Source organism: Stenella coeruleoalba (genome assembly GCF_951394435.1).
Source record: "Stenella coeruleoalba genome assembly, chromosome: 8".
NCBI lineage: Eukaryota > Metazoa > Chordata > Mammalia > Artiodactyla > Delphinidae > Stenella > Stenella coeruleoalba.
In genome coordinates this window covers 37196481-37213216 of record NC_137154.1, presented here as the reverse complement: position 1 = coordinate 37213216, position 16736 = coordinate 37196481, and the positions used below count along the sequence as shown (strand labels likewise).

Genomic DNA, 16736 nt, shown 5'->3' with positions numbered 1-16736 from the left:
ATCATATGAAGACGGCGTCACGGGTGCCTAGAAGGGCATATAACTTGCCTGGCCCCTGGCAGGCGGGCTTTCCAGAGGAAGGACACAGATAGGGACAGGCACAGTGACATCGCCCAACTCCTCCAAACTCCTCCCTGGGGACAGACATAGCTTAGTTCTTCCTGCCTCAGTCCACAGGGTGCCAGAAGATCATAATGGCTCAATGGCGACAAGGAAGGCAGAATGGGGTAGCGGCCAGGAGCCTGGGCTCTGGAAGGAAACTGCCTGGAGGGACTCCTCACTCTACTGGACACTGGATGAACCCAGACAGACCCTCCAACCTCCCTGAACCTTGGTCCTTTCTTCTATGAGATGGTGATAGCAAATAATACCAACTTCCTAGGGTAGCAGAGAGGATTGCATGAGATATAGGTTGTGATATTATGATTTATCAGAAATATATAATTCGTCATTCAGATGACCAAAATATATATCTCTCATATATATTTGGTCTTCAGCCACAGTTCCTAACTCACAGTTCCCAAAGTCTTTGGAATTTCCTGAGCTACTAGAGCAGTGGGATCATATTTGGTCTCTTGTCCTTAGTTCCTGAAAATGCTTCAGGGAAGGTGACTTTTGGATCCCACCCAAGGGTGGGGGCTGGTTGCCAGGAGAACCAACCATGTGATTAGAGCACTGGAACTCTCCAGTCCCAGACCCGACCTCCAGGGAGAGGGGCTGGCGGTTGAATCATTCGCCAATGGCCAGTGATTTAATCCACGATGTTTATGTAATAAAGCCTCCAGAAACATCCCAAAGGACGGGACCTGGAGAGCTTCCGGGTGAGCGCATGGAGAGGAGGGGAGAGTGGTGCTGGGAGAGGGTACGGGGGCTCCGCGCCCCTTGCCTTGCCCTACGCATCTCTTCCAACTGGATGGTCATCTATATCCTTTAATAGCCTTTTAAAATAAACTGGTAATCTAGTGACTAAAATGTTTCTCTGAGTTTTGTGAGCCTTTCTAGCACATTAATTGAACCTGAGCAGAGGGTTGTGGGAACCTCTGACATATAGCCAGTCGGTCAGAACTGCAGGTAACAACCTGGGCTTGCAACTGGCGTCTGAAGTAAAGGGCAGACTTGTGGGATTGAGCCCTTTACCTGTGGAATCTGATGCTATCTCCTGGGAGACAGTGTCAGAAATGAGCTGAATTCTCAGATAACCTGCTGGTGCTACTGCACCTTTGCATACACGTGAAAGCATCTAGCACAGTGCCCGGCACAAGGTAGGCAATGTGCCAGGTCCAGCGGAGATGACCAATAATCCTCTTTGATTCTATTCTGGTTGTTGGCTTTTGGGAGGAATGGGAGAGAAGGTTGGAATTAAACAAATCACGCTTATTACTGTAGCCTCTCTGCGGTGGCTTCATCCCATTTTCCAGAAGCAGCTCAAAGCAGGGCAGGGGCCTTGTCTGTCATACTCACCACTACTATATCCCTAGCACCTAGTACAGCACCTGACACATAGTACATGCTCAATAAGCATTTGTTGAATGAATGCTTGTGTGATTACATTTATTTTCCTTGTGAGGATAAATGTTCATACTGTTGCTGTTTCCATTTGCAAATAAAGGACTGCAGGACCAGCGGGTTACATGCCTTGTCCATAAACACACCGCCTGTGTGCAGAACAGCCAGACTCCAAGACCAGACTCCATGCTCTTTCCTCCACACCATGCTACTCTCTGGATTCCTATACACGGTGTCCTATTTTCTGTGGATTTTTTTCTAGCCACTGGGGCCATCCCTGGTTGTAGAATCATCTCTGAATTCTATGACTCATATCTGAATCACAGAACTGTTTAATAGCTGAAAGGGACTTGCGCTGTCACCTCGACCTCCCACCCACTGTGGAAATTTCCTCTCCAGTGTCTATCCAGACAATACTTGAATACCTCCAGTGATGGAACACTCATTTTCTCCTGCATTATCAAGTTCAATGACTGGACTATTTTTAGAGTCAGAAAGAAAGTTCTGCATCCCGTGGGCCAACAGGCCTCTTTTAAATTTCTCTGTATTGGATTTATGCCCTCTTCATAAGACACACACAGAATGAATATGCCATCCCCTTCACAAGACAGCCTTTCAGATGTCTGCAGACAGCTCTTACGTCCCTTTGGAGAAGTCTAGTCCTCAAGCTAGCTGTTTTGGGTCCCACAACGACACTGGTGCAATGGCATCCATCCTAGCCCATCTCAACAGGCCGTCCTAAGTGTTCTGAGCAATGGCACCCCCTACTGGATAAGGTGAGAATTATACTGAAGGGCTCAATGCTCAGTGGGAGGCTGGAGGAACTTCATCCATAGCTGGGGCAACTGCTCATGGGGTGAAAAAACAACCACTTATTTTAAAGAGTCATGGCTTTAGAGTCACACCGAGCTGTTTTCCATGTCTGTCTTAAAGAGGGTCACTGAAGACTCGACACTCTAAGGTTCCTTGCCAATCATGAGGTTTCTGACAAGCTACAGGTTTGAGAGTTCAAAATTAGAATTCAGAATTGGTTATTTCTTAACAAAAAGGTTTGGAAAGGGAGATGTGAGAATATGTGTAGTGTTACAGGATTATGGTGATTTTTCTTTTTCTCTTGTCTTTATTTTTTAATGTTTCTACAATGGATATTTGTTATAAGGAGGAAAAAAAAACAATAAAAACTTTTTTAAAAGGAAAAAACACAAAAAAGTTTCCCCCACCTTCCTTCATTCATTCCTCCCAAGGCTGTTAATCATGACTTGGGTATTTGGTCTACAACTGGACGTGCTGCTTCTCCGTGGGCAGGAGTGCCTTGGTAATGTTTCTGTGGCGAGAGCAATGGCCCGTGGTTCAAGAGTGGTCAACCAGACTCAAGCAGCACAATCTGACATTCACAGCCAGGCTTCTCCTCAGCGCTGTCAGGGATTTTCTCCACTTCGTCCACCCCACTCTTGGCTCATGCCACGGTCAGGCTGTGTTTCCTAATCTTACCTTTCGAAATCTGCCCAGCACACCACAGGCCAGTGGTCATGTCCTGATCAAGCCTGGACTCCCCAGCTCTTCACCCTTCTCTCCACCCTCCCCGCACACCCTCAGCTGCCTCTTCTTCCCTCCAGATGAGTCTACAGCAGCTCCAAATGATAACAGGTCAGAAAGACATCAGGGATTAGAAAAACAAATCCTCATTGAAACGAAGACCTACAGACCAGCTGAGTCACTCCTCTAAAGCAAATTCACAGCCACCCAGGCTTTCCTCCAGCCCCAGTGCCATCCGGAGCTCTCTTCCTCCATTTGCAGCTCTGGGGGACCTGGTGCTGGGAAGACTCACCCGGCAGCCTCTCGCTGCAGCACATGTCCAGGGCCCCTCCCTCGGAGTCATCAGCAGTGTGGTTCTCTCTCTCTCTCACTCCTGCAGCAGAATGAAAAATGTGAGATGAGGCTGTTGAGCTGGGATCAAGACAAAACCCTGAGCAAAGAGAAAAAGCCTTTCTTTCTTGCACTGTGTCCCTTGGAATAACCCTGCCCCATCAGGGGGACCAGAGGAAAAGACCAACCTACAGAGGGGTCAAGCTGCAGAGGCAGAAGCAGAATTTTACAGGTGTCTTCCAGGTGGAATAACCACCAGCAACATCTCTAAAACCACCATCAGCACCATCATCTCTGCCACAGAAGGAGGGCTTACTACGTTCAAAGCACTTTACAAACTTCATCACACTGAATCTTCATCAGGGCCCCATGAATTAGGGATCATTCCACTGGCTCAGAGAAGTCAAGTAACCTACCTCAGGTCACACAGCTCATTAGGGTAGAGCTGGGTACGAAATTACAGTCTAGGACTCCAGGCTCACACTTTCACTGCTGTGCCATTCTGCCTCCTAGTTCCTGCGGGTTTGAACCATGGGTGAGCAAGAGGGATCTGGGTAACATACAGTGTGTGTCCAGCTCCCCACATCTGCACATTCCCTGTGCCTCAGGCAGTAAAAAGTGGTATGCAAAACTCTGCTCTGGAAATAGCTAGAAAAAATAGCTGTATATGTATATGCATTTTCTAAATGTTCTATTTCTTTTTGAACTCAGAAAACCCTCTTTCTAGCTCATCAGGGCACCTTCCAGGACTATGCTGGGGACTAGTTTTTCTCCTTTACCCAGTAAGCTGGGAAAAAGGTTGCTGGAGATTAGTCAGACCCCAGACAGTGTCTACACTTTGACATATCCTGAGGGTAGCTGCGTTGCTCTCAGGGCTTCCCCTGCTTTGGGAATAGCCTGCCGTGCAGGTGTGGGCTCCAGTGGCTCTGCCTGCCCTTCGTGTCTGACCCCTGGCACTAGCTGACTGATCCGGGGCTGGACAAACCCACTAGCCTGGGCCAATCAGATCCTCTCCTCTGCACTTTTAAAATGCATTCTGGGGGCTGAATCACGGTAGCCACAGTGTCCTGGAGAGAAGGTCCAAACACATCTGCTGCCGTGGGTCTTGGAGCTACTTCATTCCGGCCCATCTTGAGTCTTGATTGGGCAAAATTTCTGTTAAGGCAAAGATGCCCCAGTATCCTTCCAATAAATTCCAACATTTTAGCTCAAACCAACAGCATCTGATTTCTGAAATTGGCAACCAGAAGAAACTTTAATACAGCCTTGCTAGCATAATACTTCCAAGAAGTTCAGGAGGTCAGCTGCCTCTCCACGCACGAGTCCTGCAATCCTGCCTCTCGGACTGGTCCTGAGGCTGATTCCAGGCCCGGCTGCAGATCGGAATCAATGAAGGGCAGACAGGCCGGGTTAAGGATGGTGACCATTTTCATTCTGACATCTTCTGCTCTCAATTGGCAATTGTTTTATTTTTTCCTCACTCCAATTGGCAGGGTCTCTGAGAATCCCAAATCCCAGGGCCCTGCTCTCCTATGGAGAGAGGGCTGCTATCTTCAAGGCCCTTTAATTGTCTCCTGAGTCTCTCCACTTTTCTCCCTCTTCACTACCTACATCTTGGCCCAGGGCAGCATCTCTTGCCTAGATTACTGTGGCAGTCTTTTAACTGGTCTCACTCAGCCTGGCCTCCAAAACATTCTCCATATGGCTCCAATACATATGGCTTCAGAGGTTGTGCACTTTACAACCTGTACATCTGGATGGGGCAGGCCTGAGCTAGAACTTTTTCACAACTCAACGTTTATCATATAACTTTCCTTAAAAAAATACTTGAATGGCATCCTATTACACTTGGAACAAAGGCAATGGCAACCTTTGACATGGTTTATCAGATCTTGAATGGTCTAACCCTTGTTCATCCCTCCAACTTTATTGCATGCCCCTTTCCCCTTTAACCTCTGCACTCTAGCTACACTGGGACAGGCTCTTTCCTTCATGATGCCTTTGCACGTGTTTTTCTCCCTGCCTGGAGAGCCCCCCACCCGCTCCAGGAGCTCTACTTCCCAGTACTTTTGTTTTTTTTAAACGTCTTTATTGAAGTATAATTGCTTTACAATGGTGTGTTAGTTTCTGCTTTATAACAAAGTGAATCAGCTATACATATACATCTATCCCCAAATCTCCTCTCTCTTGCGTCTCCCTCCCACCCTCCCTATCCCACCCCTCTAGGTGGTCACAAAACACCCAGCTGATCTCCCTGTGCTATGCGGCTGCTTCCCACTAGCTATTTTCTTCCCAGTAGTTTTTACTCACAGCACTTGACAGAGTTTGAAATTTCATTTTAACTCAGGCCATTATTTGACTAACATTAGATTATAAGCGACACGAGGGCAGGGACCACCATTTGTTTCATTTACCATTGTATCTTGAAAGCCTCGAATAGTGCCTGGTTCACAGCAGGTGTTCAATAAATAAACAAACACTTGTTGAATAACTGAATGTTGCCCTGACCTTCTTGGAAAAATATCAGGAACCTCAAACACGGCCATCATCTGAGCTGCCTTTGTGAAGGCAGTTTTTTTTGTTTTTTTGTGGTACGCGGGCCTCTCACTGCTGTGGCCTCTCCCGTCGTGGAGCACAGGCTCCGGACGCACAGGCTCAGCGGCCATGACTCACGGGCCCAGCCGCTCCGCGGCATGTGGGATCTTCCCGGACAGGGGCACGAACCCGTGTCCCCTGCATCGGCAGGCGGACTCTTGACCACTGCGCCACCAGGGAAGCCCTGAAGGCAGTCTTTGTGAAGTCACCTGGAACCTTCCTCCACAGCTACTGTCCACAGCAGGCCCAGAATCACACATCGGGAAGACCTCTCATTTAGCAGAGGAGGAAACGGAGGCACAGAACCGAGGTCTGACTTGTCCCAGGTGATATATCGAGTGGGTGGCCATGTGGATTGGGATGGAGAACACCTACCCCCTACCTCCCGAGATCTGAAGCTTTTTCTTTATTTATCTTGAAGAGCGCCCCAGCTGGAGGGCAGCCCCAAAGGCCTGGCCCCTAGCTCAGTGCAAAAAGGTAACTGAGGTATCCAGATACCTCTGGAGGGGGACCCATGTGTGACTCACAGCTGCTTTCACACCTTAAGCCTCCCAGGCCCCAAGCCGTGTTCAGAATAGCTCAGCGCTGCATGTGTGCAGCGGACTCTATAAATAAGCTTCCTAGAAAATGACTAATTTCATAATCAGGAAAGCAGAAAGAGTAGCACCTCTCGTCTGTAGAGGAAAATGGAGCTAGAGCCTGCTCTCGGCCCTGCAGTTGAAGGATTCCAGGCAACCTCGCCAAAACCTGCATGTCTAGGCTGTTCAGGGGAGGGTTTTAATTAGATTTCCAAAGAGAAGAGCTCGTCCATTCAGGCTGAATGGAGAAGCCCAGTCTCTGGGAACTGCCCTCCTTCCTCCCTGCCAAGAGCAGAAATAGCTGCTTGCAGTGGATTACTGCAGGCTCCTTCTCTCCTCTTCTCCACTTCTACCAGCCGGGCAACAGGAGCAGAAAACTGGCCTGTGACAACAGGCAGCAACTTGCTGTGCTGGCCCCTCACTGCTGCTCTTAGAACCAGAGAACCCCAGACATAAAGGGACTTGGAGATCACCCTGCCTGTCCTTCCCTCACTGATGGAGAATATCTGGGAGGGAGGAGAAATTTTCCAAAGCCATTGCCCCGTTCAACAAGCATTTACTGAGCACCTCCTGTGAGTAAGGCACCAAGGCTATCCTAGGAACACAGTGGTGAACAAGCCAGGCCCTTCCCCCCCGAAGCTCCCAGTCTTCCAAGGGAGACACACAGGCAAACATGATCGTTCCCACACCTGCTTTAATAGGCTGCATGCACGTGATACCTTGGGGAGCTCAGCTTGGCTCGTGGTGAGGGGGCGGAGGGTGGATGTCTTCTGCAAGGGAAGATAGGACCTGGTTCTTAAAGGATGTTTCTAGGTGGATGAGAGGGTCACAAAGGAAAGAACTTCCTTCATAGTGCAAACAGCAAGAGCAAGAGCTGAGCATCTCAGAGGCCTGAGATGTACGGAATATTTGGCATTAACTGGAAGCAGGTTGGTCAGTGGGATGGGGAAGTGATGGAGGCCGGGCACCAGCAGAGGCACCTGAGCAGGAATCCTGTCCTCTTCCAGTTGACCATGGGGCTTCCTCTGAACCAAGATGTGCCACAGGCTCCCCCACCCCTGAGCTGAGGAGGTCTGTCATAGAAGGGCGATCAGTGGCATGTGTTCGAGGAATAAACATTAGGCCCAGCTGGTGGCATCTGATCTGCTCCCAATCTACTCCTTTTTTGAAACTGGGGTGAAATTCACATAACCTAAAATTCACCATTTTAACCATTTTAAAACATACAATACATTCACAACGCCGTGCAACCACCACCATTATCATCACCCCGAAATGAAACCCTGTACCCATTAAGAAGTCACTCCCATTCTCCCCTCCCTCAGCTTCTGGCAACCACTAATCTGCTTCCTGTCTCTCATAGATTTGCCTATTCTGCATATTTCATATAAATGGAATCATACAAAAGGAGCCTTTTGGGTCTGGCTCCGTTCACTTAGCATAACATTTTCTAGGTTCATCCCAGTTGTAGCACGTATCAGTACTTAATTCTTTCTAATGGCTGGAAAATATTCTACTCCATGGGTGAACTATATTTCATCCATTCATCAGCTGATGGACACCTGGGTTGTTCCCACCTTTTGGCTACTGTGAGTAGTACTGCTATGAACCAAACTTCTCTTTTAAACTCTGCTCCCAACATGCTTACGACTTTGGGCAGTCCTCTCTCACCCTGGGCCCCTGAGGCCTCATCTATAAAGCCAGGTGGTAAGATCCTCCTTGAAGCTTGAACGTCATCACCGTCATTTGTCCATTCGTGTGTGAAGGTAATGTGTACCTGGCTGGGTACTGGAGACCTGGCCTGGACCAGCCCACCTACCTTCCTGGAGCTCATGGCTGGTGGGGGAGACAGGACAGCTAACGCTGTGGCCTGGGAGAAGCGTGCTAACAGAGGCCTGTCGGGGACGGGCTGGGAGCACCTCACCTCTGCCTGGGCGGTGGAATGGTGGATGGGTGGGTGCTGTCAGGAGGCATGGAGTGGATGCCAGCTTTGCCCAGGTCGTATGCAGAGAAATAGCTGACAGGTTTGGGGAGGGGGGCAGAGGAGCTTGCGCCCTCTTCCCAGGTGGGTGAGGGGTGAGGAGGAACTGGGATGCTGAAGCCAGATTCCTGGGTGGGAGGCTGAGGCCCCAGGAACCTCCTGACCCAACCCCAGGCAGACATGCCCTCTACCTTGGGCTTCATGCTCCTGGGGCTCCCGGGGCCCTCTAGACACCCCGAACTGTCAACTCAGAGCCTCTGCCACCCTCCTGAAGCTCCGATCCCACCAGACATCCCTATTCTCTGAATTCAAACCTGTCCACTCCCACTTCCAGGCCTTTGTTTGTGCTGTTACCTCAGCCTGATGTTTCCTTTCCTCCTCCTGCCAAATCTTACTCATTTGCAGCGTTACCTCTTCCATGAAGCACCCCCTGATCTCCCGGGAAGAATCACGCTCTCCCATCCCTGGGCCACGCCCCCGCACCCCTGGCTCACACTCCTCTCTGCCTCTGACTTTGTTCTGCTGCTTAGTTAGCTGTCTGTGCACCTGTCTCCCGCACCAGGCAGCCAGTGACGTAGGAGCATCCCCACCCCCTCAGCCACCCCCTGCATCCCAGGTGTTCAGGGCCCGAGCCTGTTGATGTACATGTTAAAGGTCAAATGGAGGGCAGTGGCAGGGTCTCAGGGTTAATGGTTTTGGGGTTCTGGGAGGGCAGAATCTAGCCAGGAGCTTCCCAACCTCGAGAAGATGGCCAGACCATGGCCGGAAAGAGACCCATAATGCCATCCAGATTTTCATCAGCACGTTCTGTGTAGAGGGGCAGAGGACATTCTGGCTTCATGGAAAACCAGCTGACCACCTCACACAAATGAATCATGTGTCCCAAAGCAGGCAGGTGGAGAGGCCTCGCCCCTCCTTCCTGGGGCGGCGGCAGGGAAGCACACACACGCTTGCTCACTGCGCTCACTCATCATCATCCCTACGGTGTCTGGATGGGGAAAGGCACCATCGGGGCCAGGGCAGGAAGCCTTCCAGCACAAAGCACATGGGAGATGTGAATGGAGGAGAGAGGCCGGCTTTAGAACATCCAAATAGGGAAACTGAGGCAAGAGAGGTTAAGTGACTTGCCTCAGGTCACACAAGGTGTGAACAATTGTTTTCAGGTAGTTAAACCAGATTCCCTTTTGGGAGTTACCTCTCTCTTCCCCAGGTGCTCTGCTTGTCCCTTGCTACAGGGAGGGTCCAAGACCAGAGGTCACTCTGTGTCACAGCCCAAAGCCTTCTAACACGCAGCCTTCCTGCCTAAGTTACTCAGTCAGTTTCTGTTGCTGGCAACCACAGAGCTCAGACTGATGCATGCCGCAAACTAGTGGAACAAACAGGCTCCGAGCCCAGGACTCCCAATGCTTAGTTCACTGCTATTTCCATCCTGCCAAGCTGCCTACCCTCCCTGCCCAGCTGTCCACTGTCCAGCCATCTGTCCCCACGTCTGAGCAGACTGCAAACTCGGAGTGTTCTGGATCCCAAACACAGGGTCTGAGTGTTCTCCGCTTGGGATGTGCCCAGATGAATGATGACTTCTCCAACTTGCTCTGTTGGTGGGAGACTGGGGCGTGGGCCTGGCAGGCACCCCAGGGAAGGGAAGATGGAAGGGTGCTGGAGAGGCCCAGCTTGCAAAGGGGTGGGGGTGGTTCGGCAACAGAGTTTTCCATCTTTCTTGTGAGTCCGATTCAGGGACTGGAACATTCATGTGTTCAGCTAGTGTTTACCAAACACCTACTACGTGCAGGCCACGGGGTGAGGCCCTGGGGATACAATGAAGTACACGCTCTCACGGCACAGTGGGGCAGTGCAGGTAAGCAAAAGGCAATGGAACACAGGTGGCCCGTTTGATGGGAGAAAGGCAGGGTGCTGTGGGGATGCTGGTGAGGCCCCCAGTGAGGCAGAGGAGTCAGGGAAGATTCCCAGGAAGGGATCTCTGATGAGACATGAAGGAGGAGTGGCGGTCAGAAGCTGTGGAGTGAGAGAGGAGCAGCTGGGGTGCGCCAGGCAGAAGGAGGGCCCTTCTGAATGGGCCTGGAGTTGAGAGGAAGCAGGGCACACTCAAGGAATGGAAAGAAATTCAGTCTGACAAGGGCATGTGGGAAGGGAGTACGGACAGGGAGATTTACCGAGGTGCTCACTTGTGATGTTATTTCTTCGTGTCTTCCTCCTCCCTCCCCTTTTTCCCAGAGACATAAGGCAGACCTTAATTCTCACGACAGCCCTAGAAGGAACATACTATCATTACCTGTAGTTTCTAGATGAGAAAATAGAGATCCAGAGAAGTGCAGTGACCTGCCCAAGGCCACAACGCTAGTAATGACAGATCTGCTTCTCGCCGCCCATATTCCTCAGCTCTCTTCTCTTCTGGCTTTCAGCCTTCGTTGTTAACAACACTCTGAAAATAGGAAGAGAGTGAACACGAACGTAACAGCAAACTACAGCAGTTGCATTATAGATGTTCTTTGAAAAATCCTCACCATAGGTCTTTGGGGCATCATCCCATTTTACAGATGAAGAAACTGAGGCTCAGGGGGTGAAGTGACTGTGCTAGACTCTCACAGTGGGTGAGTCAGTGAAGGAGCCTGAGGGAGACTCCAGTCCCCAGGGCTCTGAAGGAGCTCACTGCTGCGGGGCCATTACCTTGTGTGTCCTCTCCAGGAACAGAACAACAGGAAGTGCTGCCCTGGACCCCGACCTCAGGTTTCTCCACCTGAAGCAGCGGCCCCGGAAGCCCTCCTTGGGAGACTGGCTGGAGTGGAGAGTGTGCATGATGGTGGCAGCTGTGCTCCGTTACTGGAGGAACAAATGTGCTCCATGGCCAAGGACCCAGCAGCCCTGGGCTCTAGTCCTAGGCCACTGTAGGACCTTGATCCAGTCATTTCCTCTAATCTGAGTGTCAGTAGCCACAAATGAAAATCAAAGGAATTGAATTTAATGACTTTTAAGGGCTTTTCCTTAAGGTCAAGTTTCAATTCTGGGGCTATCAAGGTTTGATGAGGCGGAGGTGGTGGAGTGGCAGGGAAGCCGCAGAGGGTGCTCCCAGCACCAGGGAAACAAGCCCTTGGTCCATGCAGCCTGGCGCAGAGGCTGCCCAACCTTCAAGTGGGGAAGGTGTTCCCACCCCAGCCAGTTACTCGTGGAGGCCCAGCTGTGTGGATCAGTATGTACTGAGGACAGTCCTATCCGTGTGGTGGACAGGAGCCCAGAGATGATCAATCAAACAGCGGGATTTCAGAGCTCAAAGGTCATCTGGTTTAACCATCTGCTCTGCAAGATTCTGAAAACATCCCCCTTCTGCTCCCTCTTTCTACACTCCCCATACTCCAGGTATACAGTTTAATTTACAAGGAGGAAACAATTACAAATGTGAAGGCGTGATCACACCTCTCAGGAGGGGGCTGTTCTGGAATTTCCATTCTGTTAGATGCTTGCTCCTATTTATGATACCTTGGAATGCACCTTTCCCTTCAGGGAAAAGCCCCCTTTTCCCTTTTCTGCTTGGAAAACTCTTTAAGACCCTTTCAAGACCCTGTTCAAATGTGACCCCTTCAGCAGAACCCTCCCTTAGGAAGAACTGGGTACCTGCCTTCTGTTCTCACACTCTATTCGGTGATCATCTATTGTTTTAAAAACTTATTTTATTTTTTCATTTTATTTTTGGCCATGCCACGTGGCATGCGGGATCTTAGTTCCCCGACCCGGGATCGAACCCATGCCCCCTGCCATGGAAGTGCAGAGTCTTAACCACTGGACTGCCAGGGAAGTCCCTCGGTGATTATCGTTGATGCCTGTATCCCCACCTCACATGGAGCTACCGGAACACAAACCTGTGGATTATAATCACGGCAGCCTCCTTTTACTGAGTGCTTACTGAGTGCTGGATGCCTTGCCAAGTGCTGTACATGTATTACATCACTCATCCTTCACCAAAACCCTATGAACTAAAACACCGTTAGCCCCCTCCTACACATGTGGAGATAAGGACTTGGAGAGACTGAGTCACTTGCTCAAGGTCACCCAGTTGGTAGGCTGCAGAGGCAGGCTTCAAACTCCGTTTGCCTCAACCCCAGGCCCAGGCTTTAGTGAAACCGCTAGGTGTGTGGCCTCTGATGTGGACGTTCCTGTTTCCTGTATTTAATACCCTATCTGGCAGCAGACAGATATTCAAGACCTATTCTTGAAAAAATAAATGAAAAGTACGCTAGCGTTTGAGCATTTATAAACGGCTCATTAAAAACGCCACAAAGCGCAGGCTTTGGGATTGGGCTGCCCGAGTCTGAAGCAAGGCTCCCTCACTGGCTGCCTGATCTTGGACAAGATACTTGACTTCCCCGTGCCTCAGGTTCCTCATCTGTGAAATGAGGAAAGCAGTGTCTACACCTCAGAGGGTTCTTACGGAGATTAAATGAATTTTGATCCTCACATGAAGTTTTTATATGAGATGCATGCAAAATGCTTAGACAGGGCCCAGTAAACTCCTAAAAATGCTGTCGTCTAGTGTGTCAGGCGTTGCCCGCTTCTCAGTTAATACAGGACTTCTCTCCCATAGGTGAGGTCCACGGAGGCTCTGGGATGAGTCTGGTGGTGTGCTAGTAAACTGGTTCTCAGACAAAAGAATCTTTTAAAATAAATAAAAAATTAAAAAGCCATGATTTGTGGCATTTGCTGATTTCCCGGGTGTAAAGGCTCCCACCATGGCTGATTTCAAGCTATGAATGTGAAGGGTCATGCTCCCAGTCTTGGAGGAGATGAGGAGTTTTGCTCAAACTCTCTGTGCCTCAGTTTTCTCATCTGTAAAATGGACCTAACTCAAAATATTATAGGTACACAGTAGTAGTACCTAACTCAAAATATTATTGAGATGAGAAAACATAAAACTCTTACAATAAGAGTTCCTAGCACAGAGCGTACCATGTAAGTGGTAACTAATATTACTGTTAAGAGTTTTCACAACACTCAGTCTCACTGCTGCTTGTCTGGCTCAGACACTGGCCCCATCCCAGCCCCTGGCTTTCCGCCTGACGCTCTGGCAGGCAGAGTCTCTGTCTTGGTCGTCTGCCTTCTAGGACTGAGGCCTTGTCCAGTCTTACAGCTCTGCCCCCCCCCACTTGGGAGGGGGCACTGCTGGTTATACACCCACCCTGATCACAAATGATCTTGTGCTTCTGGTCTCTACCTGTCTCTGGTTTTAGCCCTAGACGTCCCTGATGCCAACCCTGGGCCTCGATGCCAGGGCTGCCTGTGCCTTGGTCTGGATCGTCCATGAAGATCCTGTCTGGCATCTGCTCTGCTCTTCGTCGCTTACAAAACCACTTCTCATAGGGCTCGTATGCACTTACAGAGGGGAGAGCTGGGGTGCAGAGCTAGGTCTGCTCCCACCTGCAGCTAGGGAAACCTCTAGCTCCTGCCATACCTCCCTGGGGGGTCTGGTCCTCTATCAGGGCCTCACACTCAGCCTCTGATTTAACCCTTCTGTGCTCAGGTTGGGAAGATCCTGGCACTTCAGGGTTTGGTAAAAGAATCAGGCAAACAGTCAGAGGCAGGGCCTGGGAGGCAGAGGCTGTTTGGAAACTTTAGCTAGGTCTGAGGCATCTTTGCCAGGAGAGAGAACAGAGTGTGAGCCAGGAAGCTGAACGGAATGGGAAAGAGGAAAAAAAAAAAAAAAAAGAAGAGGGGACCAGGAATCAAGGTTGAAAAGGGTCTGGAAACCTGAGGCCTGGGGTGAGCTGTCAACAGACTCTTGCGTCACTGGTGGAATGCCTCGATACACAACAGACTGGCCATTCTGAGGCTGCATACCTCAAGGCAGCCACGGTCCTCTGCAAAATAGCATGGATTTGGAGGCCAAGAGACACGGGTGAAACGCTGTGCTCTGCTACCCTCTCCCCATGGGGCCCTGGACCAGTGTCCTAACTTCTCTGAGCCTCGGTTTCTTCCTCTGGGCCATGGAAGCAATAGGAGCTGCTGGCCGCAGGGTTGTGGTAATGACCGAGGAAGTGACTGAAGCGCACAAAGTATGAGGCGACCCAGGGCTGACTTCCTCCTCGTCACCACAGCTGACCTGGCTTGAAGCTGCATCTCCTGGTGCCCTCTAAGTCAACCCGGCACGGGAGCCAGGCAGTGCCATCGGCTACAAAGCTCTGTCTCCTTCTTCCTCAGGCTCTGCCAGGTGTTCTGGAGCTAATGAGAACGACGCAGGAGAGACCAGCTTGAGGATGAGCAGGGACTCTCCGGGAGAACCATCCCCTCCCCTCTGGAGAGCCCCGGGCTGTTTCCAGGTCCCCAGGGTCAGACCCAGAGCCCTCAGGAAGGTGGGGCGCCAAGAACTGAAACCCGATGGTAGGATTCCCCAAATCCTCCTCCGCCATGTGTATTGCCCCGCCTCCCAGCCACGCCCACTCTTGCTTCTCAGCTCGTTTCCCCCATTCCTCCTTCCTGGACAGGGCTCCCTGCTCTTCTCCTCCGAGATGTGGCCCCTGCTCCTCCAGGGCCTGCCTCAGCTCATGCCGCCTCCAGAAAGCCTCCCCGGGGAGTCTAGGGCACGTTGACCTCTCTTCTGGCTGAATTCTTCCCCCACCGTTTTGATTTGTAACTTGGCACCTCAAAATGGACCACACTCCACCCTGGGCTGCACCCTCCCTCTCCTGTCCATAAACTTGGCTTCTGTGTGCTGCCCAGGCTGGGAGGGGGCAAGGGATGAGCCTCCTTCTATAACCCCCAAGACAGGGAGTCCAGTGCAGAGAAGGAGGGATGGAAGGCCAGGCAATGTACATCCAGCTCTTTCTGCACATTCAAGTTTGGAAGGAAGATGGGAAGGAGCGACTAAACAGTAGAAAAGAGGGAAGGAAGAAGTGAGTTAAAAGGAGTGAAAGGGGAGGGAAGGGCCGCTACGTGAGACTCAGGACCACAGTCACAAGACGACAGATCAGACCATGATCCAGGCTGCCTTGGATCATGCTTTAAGGCTCTCTATAGATTTCGCGATTATGTAACTCTCTGGCTCAACAGACTCCTCTTTGAAAAACCCTTGGAACTCACCTCCTCCAGGCGGCCTCCCATGACTAACTCTACTCTTTTGCCCATCCCCTTGGCTCCCTGAGCTGTACTGCTTTGCACTCATCAATGCCCATCCATTTCCCATGATGCCAGGTCCTCTGCGGGAAGGGCTGGAGGTCTCTGCCTCACTGGCAGTGAGTTTAACGCTACATTTTTCATCTGTAGTCAAAGATTACACTGTCTTTTTTCATCACCTTTCTTTGAACAATTTCAGACAGTATTTGGGGGATATACTTTGCACAGTTATTTTAGACCCAATCTGCCTCTAAGTAACCTTGAGACAAGACCTGCTGTAATCTTAGATCCGTGTCTTTACTATCAGGCTCGGTATGTTGAGCCTGCGAGGATCCCCAGATGACTAAGTCGTAGTCCCTGCCCTCAACCAGCTTGCAGTCTTGTGAGCAGAGTCAAATTTGTGCTAACTGTCAACAGAGGCTGTGTAACGCGAGTGCCTGGGAGGGCGAAAGGGAGAGTCTGGGAAGCTGGACAGGGAGGTGATGTCTGAGCATCTCAAGGACAAGCAGAGTTCACCAGACAGTGGGGAGGATGTTCCAGGCAGAGAACACTGCAGGGGCAAAGGCCAGGAGAAGTGAGAGGGCAAGGTGAGCTGGGAGAAGGCGGGCACCTCAGTGTGACTGGACAGCGGGCAGGTGAGGGGCCTCACACGGCAGAGGGCTTCGCGCATCTGGCGAACACACACTGACTTTAACTCACAGCCCACTTTTCCTTAGTTAGATTAAGGCAGGGACCGTCATTCTAGTTGGCATCTAGAGATCTGTGTGTGTGTCAGGGAGGGTGAGGGTACAACAACACAGATGAATCTCAAAAACTACTTTATGACACAAAAGACCGCATGCCACGAGTCAGACAGAAACGGCAACAATGGTTACCTCTGAGGGCAGGTACTGACTGGGAAGGAGAAAGAAGGGACTTTGCGGGATGATGGAAATGTTCCACATCTCAAGCCCGGTGATGGTTATTCAACTTCATACAATCGTTGAAACTCACTGAATGGAACTCGCTGAAGGTCTGTACATCTTCTCATTCGTAAAACAGACCTTAAAAATGCGTGTGAGCGTTCTTGCTTGTCACAATGACTGAAGGGTCCT

The 16736-nt window shown here is 50.6% G+C and overlaps 1 protein-coding gene across 1 annotated transcript in view; it reads right to left on the bottom strand.

Moving 5' to 3' along the window:
* Window positions 1–16736, bottom strand: part of PTPN5 (protein tyrosine phosphatase non-receptor type 5) — a 54456-nt gene that overhangs the window by 28470 nt on the left and 9250 nt on the right. The window contains exons 2-3 of the mRNA XM_079930302.1: window positions 10817–10966; window positions 3335–3415 (exon numbers count right to left, since the gene is read on the bottom strand). Coding sequence (XP_079786428.1) covers window positions 3335–3359 — 25 coding nt within the window. The 5' untranslated portion in view covers window positions 3360–3415; window positions 10817–10966. The remainder of the gene's footprint in view (window positions 1–3334; window positions 3416–10816; window positions 10967–16736) is intronic.